Raw genomic sequence first — 2,221 nt, 5'->3', positions numbered from 1 at the left:
CCCCCCCCCAAAAAAAAAAAAAAAAAAAAAAAAAGTTACAATTTTTTCAACTAACCCTACTGACGATGTTAGATGAACTAGTAAAAAGACCAGATACACTCTTCAAATTAATTCTCTAATTATTATATTCAATATAATTAATAAAGCGGGGGCATTTTGGTCAAAATTGGACCAAACTATAGGGCTTCTGAAAATTGCCCTTAAAATTATTAGAAGGTAATTCACGGTTCCATCGGGGGTAATTCTGTCACTGGAATCATGTGATTTTTTACATGCACAATTAAACTAAACGGTGTTGGTTATAAGGGTTATCTGACAAAACTTAAGGGGGTAAAACCTCAGAAACTTCAAACTTAAAGCGATTTTGCGAAGTTTACCAGTTATCCTACACCAAAGACTCACCTATGTAGTTGATTTTTTGATGACCCAACATTCAATCTGCGGCAGAGAACCAGAGAACTAGATGCATTCACTGCTGGATAAAGAGAGGTCTTCAATGCTCTCAATTCGAGTAATGATATAAAAGGAGTTCCAGAATTTGTATCCACCAAGCACACTGATATAAGATCGAATTCAGCCACAGTCAGAGCTTCAGCTGTGTAGATAATGGATGCATCAGAAATGTTTATTGTTTTCCACAGATTGACCCCTAACACGAGATCAAATAGCATTGGATTGTCTGGTTCTGCATTGTTTAGGCCATCATAGTTCCCGTATAAGAATGAAGCTCTTAGTAAGTACTTAACACCAGACGATACTGATAAAGTGTAGCAATTCCTACTTCCACTTGGAAAGCTTCTGAGGCTTAACAACTGTGCGGGCAATGAGTTTGTGATGTAATCTTGTGAAATGTTATTGTTCACACCACTGTCTATAAACTGCGCATCAGATGTGTATGGTATACCGGTAGAATCGTCATAGTAAAAACGATCTTTCTCAATGCCGCAATCAATACTTATGAAACCTGCATTAAAGGAATTTATGTCATGTTGCAAGAAACATAAGGTATATATGCTTTCTTTTTATTCTTTTCTTGCCTTGGTTAAACTGCCATGTATCAATGTAACGATACTACTTGAAAAAAAAGAGGTGAAATGCTCCTTTCATATTCTAAAGAAGAGAAAGGAAATAAGCAAAAGAGGAAGTACTATGCTTTGTTTTTACCGTTGAATCCTGAAATTATAAAAATTTAACAACTATATTGCGGATAAGGTGTGATGCAACTGCAATTATCCAGACATCTTACACGATTCATACCAAACATGGAAATGAATCAGTAAGCATGAAAATATTAAAATCTAGACTAAGAATCATACTACTTAGGTATCACAGAAATGAGACAAGAATTCGTTAAAAAAAAAGCAAAAGTTTAGCATACGTTCATATGCTGCCTTATCTATTTGTTCAACTCTGGAATATTTGTCATGAAAAATGAAAATTTCAGAATGCCAATGATCTACGTAGGAAGCCTTAACTAGATGGGAATGAGATAGATGGGAAAAAAATGCAATCAATTCCCGGCAATAATAACCCTGGAAATGGACCTATTTTCTGAAAACAGTAATCCAACCTAATAATATAATAAATACAAAGCCAAACCAACGGGGTTTTTCGTTCAGGGATACAAAAATTGACGCTGAAAGATGCAAATGTAGGAAATTTTGAGCACTGAAGCATTTCGTCAAACACGTAGCAGGCGTTAATTGGGTATATAAGCCATGATCAGTAAGAGACTAGAGTGAACATTTCGTCCCAAATTCAAGGTATAAAATAAATAAAGAAAGAACACATGCAAATTCTGTCAATGTGCACTTCAAAAAAATTTGTGATCTAGCATTGATACTTATTTTATATAAAAAAAAAGTATTCATGTGTAATTTTCCACTCTTTATGCTGCTTTGGGCCAGCGACGTGATCGAGAATCGGTGAGGCTCGTGGGCCTTCGTACGTATTTTGACCATAGAAGGTCGCGAGATTGTAGCAAGCAAGGGTGGAAAGGAACCAAAATTAATAAATAGTTCCATAATTGTTTGAATAGTTGTTCGGTCGTATTCGATTCGGTAGTTTATTTATCACTAAAAAAATATTTTTTAGTATTCGAGTTTACTAACGAATAGAATTTAATCAGATGTATATTCGATTCGTTATTCTATTAAATATTCGTTTAAAATTTAATCACACCTTATTATTTGTATTATTACACACATGATGTCATATTTTT

General features: G+C 34.4%; 1 protein-coding gene across 2 annotated transcripts in view; it reads right to left on the bottom strand.

The window, feature by feature from the left end:
• Positions 1-1,956, bottom strand: part of LOC109840619 (probable LRR receptor-like serine/threonine-protein kinase At1g05700) — a 7,649-nt gene extending 5,693 nt beyond the window's left edge. Inside the window, exons 1-2 of one of the 2 annotated variants that reach the window (XM_020409339.1) lie at positions 1,844-1,956; positions 403-964 (exon numbers count right to left, since the gene is read on the bottom strand). In XM_020409339.1, coding sequence (XP_020264928.1) covers positions 403-964; positions 1,844-1,871 — 590 coding nt within the window. In that variant the 5' untranslated portion in view covers positions 1,872-1,956. The remainder of the gene's footprint in view (positions 1-402; positions 965-1,843) is intronic. The other variant, XM_020409338.1, reaches the window with a different exon arrangement.

The sequence above is a fragment of the Asparagus officinalis genome, chromosome 5 (genome assembly GCF_001876935.1).
Source record: "Asparagus officinalis chromosome 5, Aspof.V1, whole genome shotgun sequence".
NCBI lineage: Eukaryota > Viridiplantae > Streptophyta > Magnoliopsida > Asparagales > Asparagaceae > Asparagus > Asparagus officinalis.
Note: the sequence above shows the minus strand (reverse complement) of the source record. Positions and strands in the feature narration are given on the sequence as shown.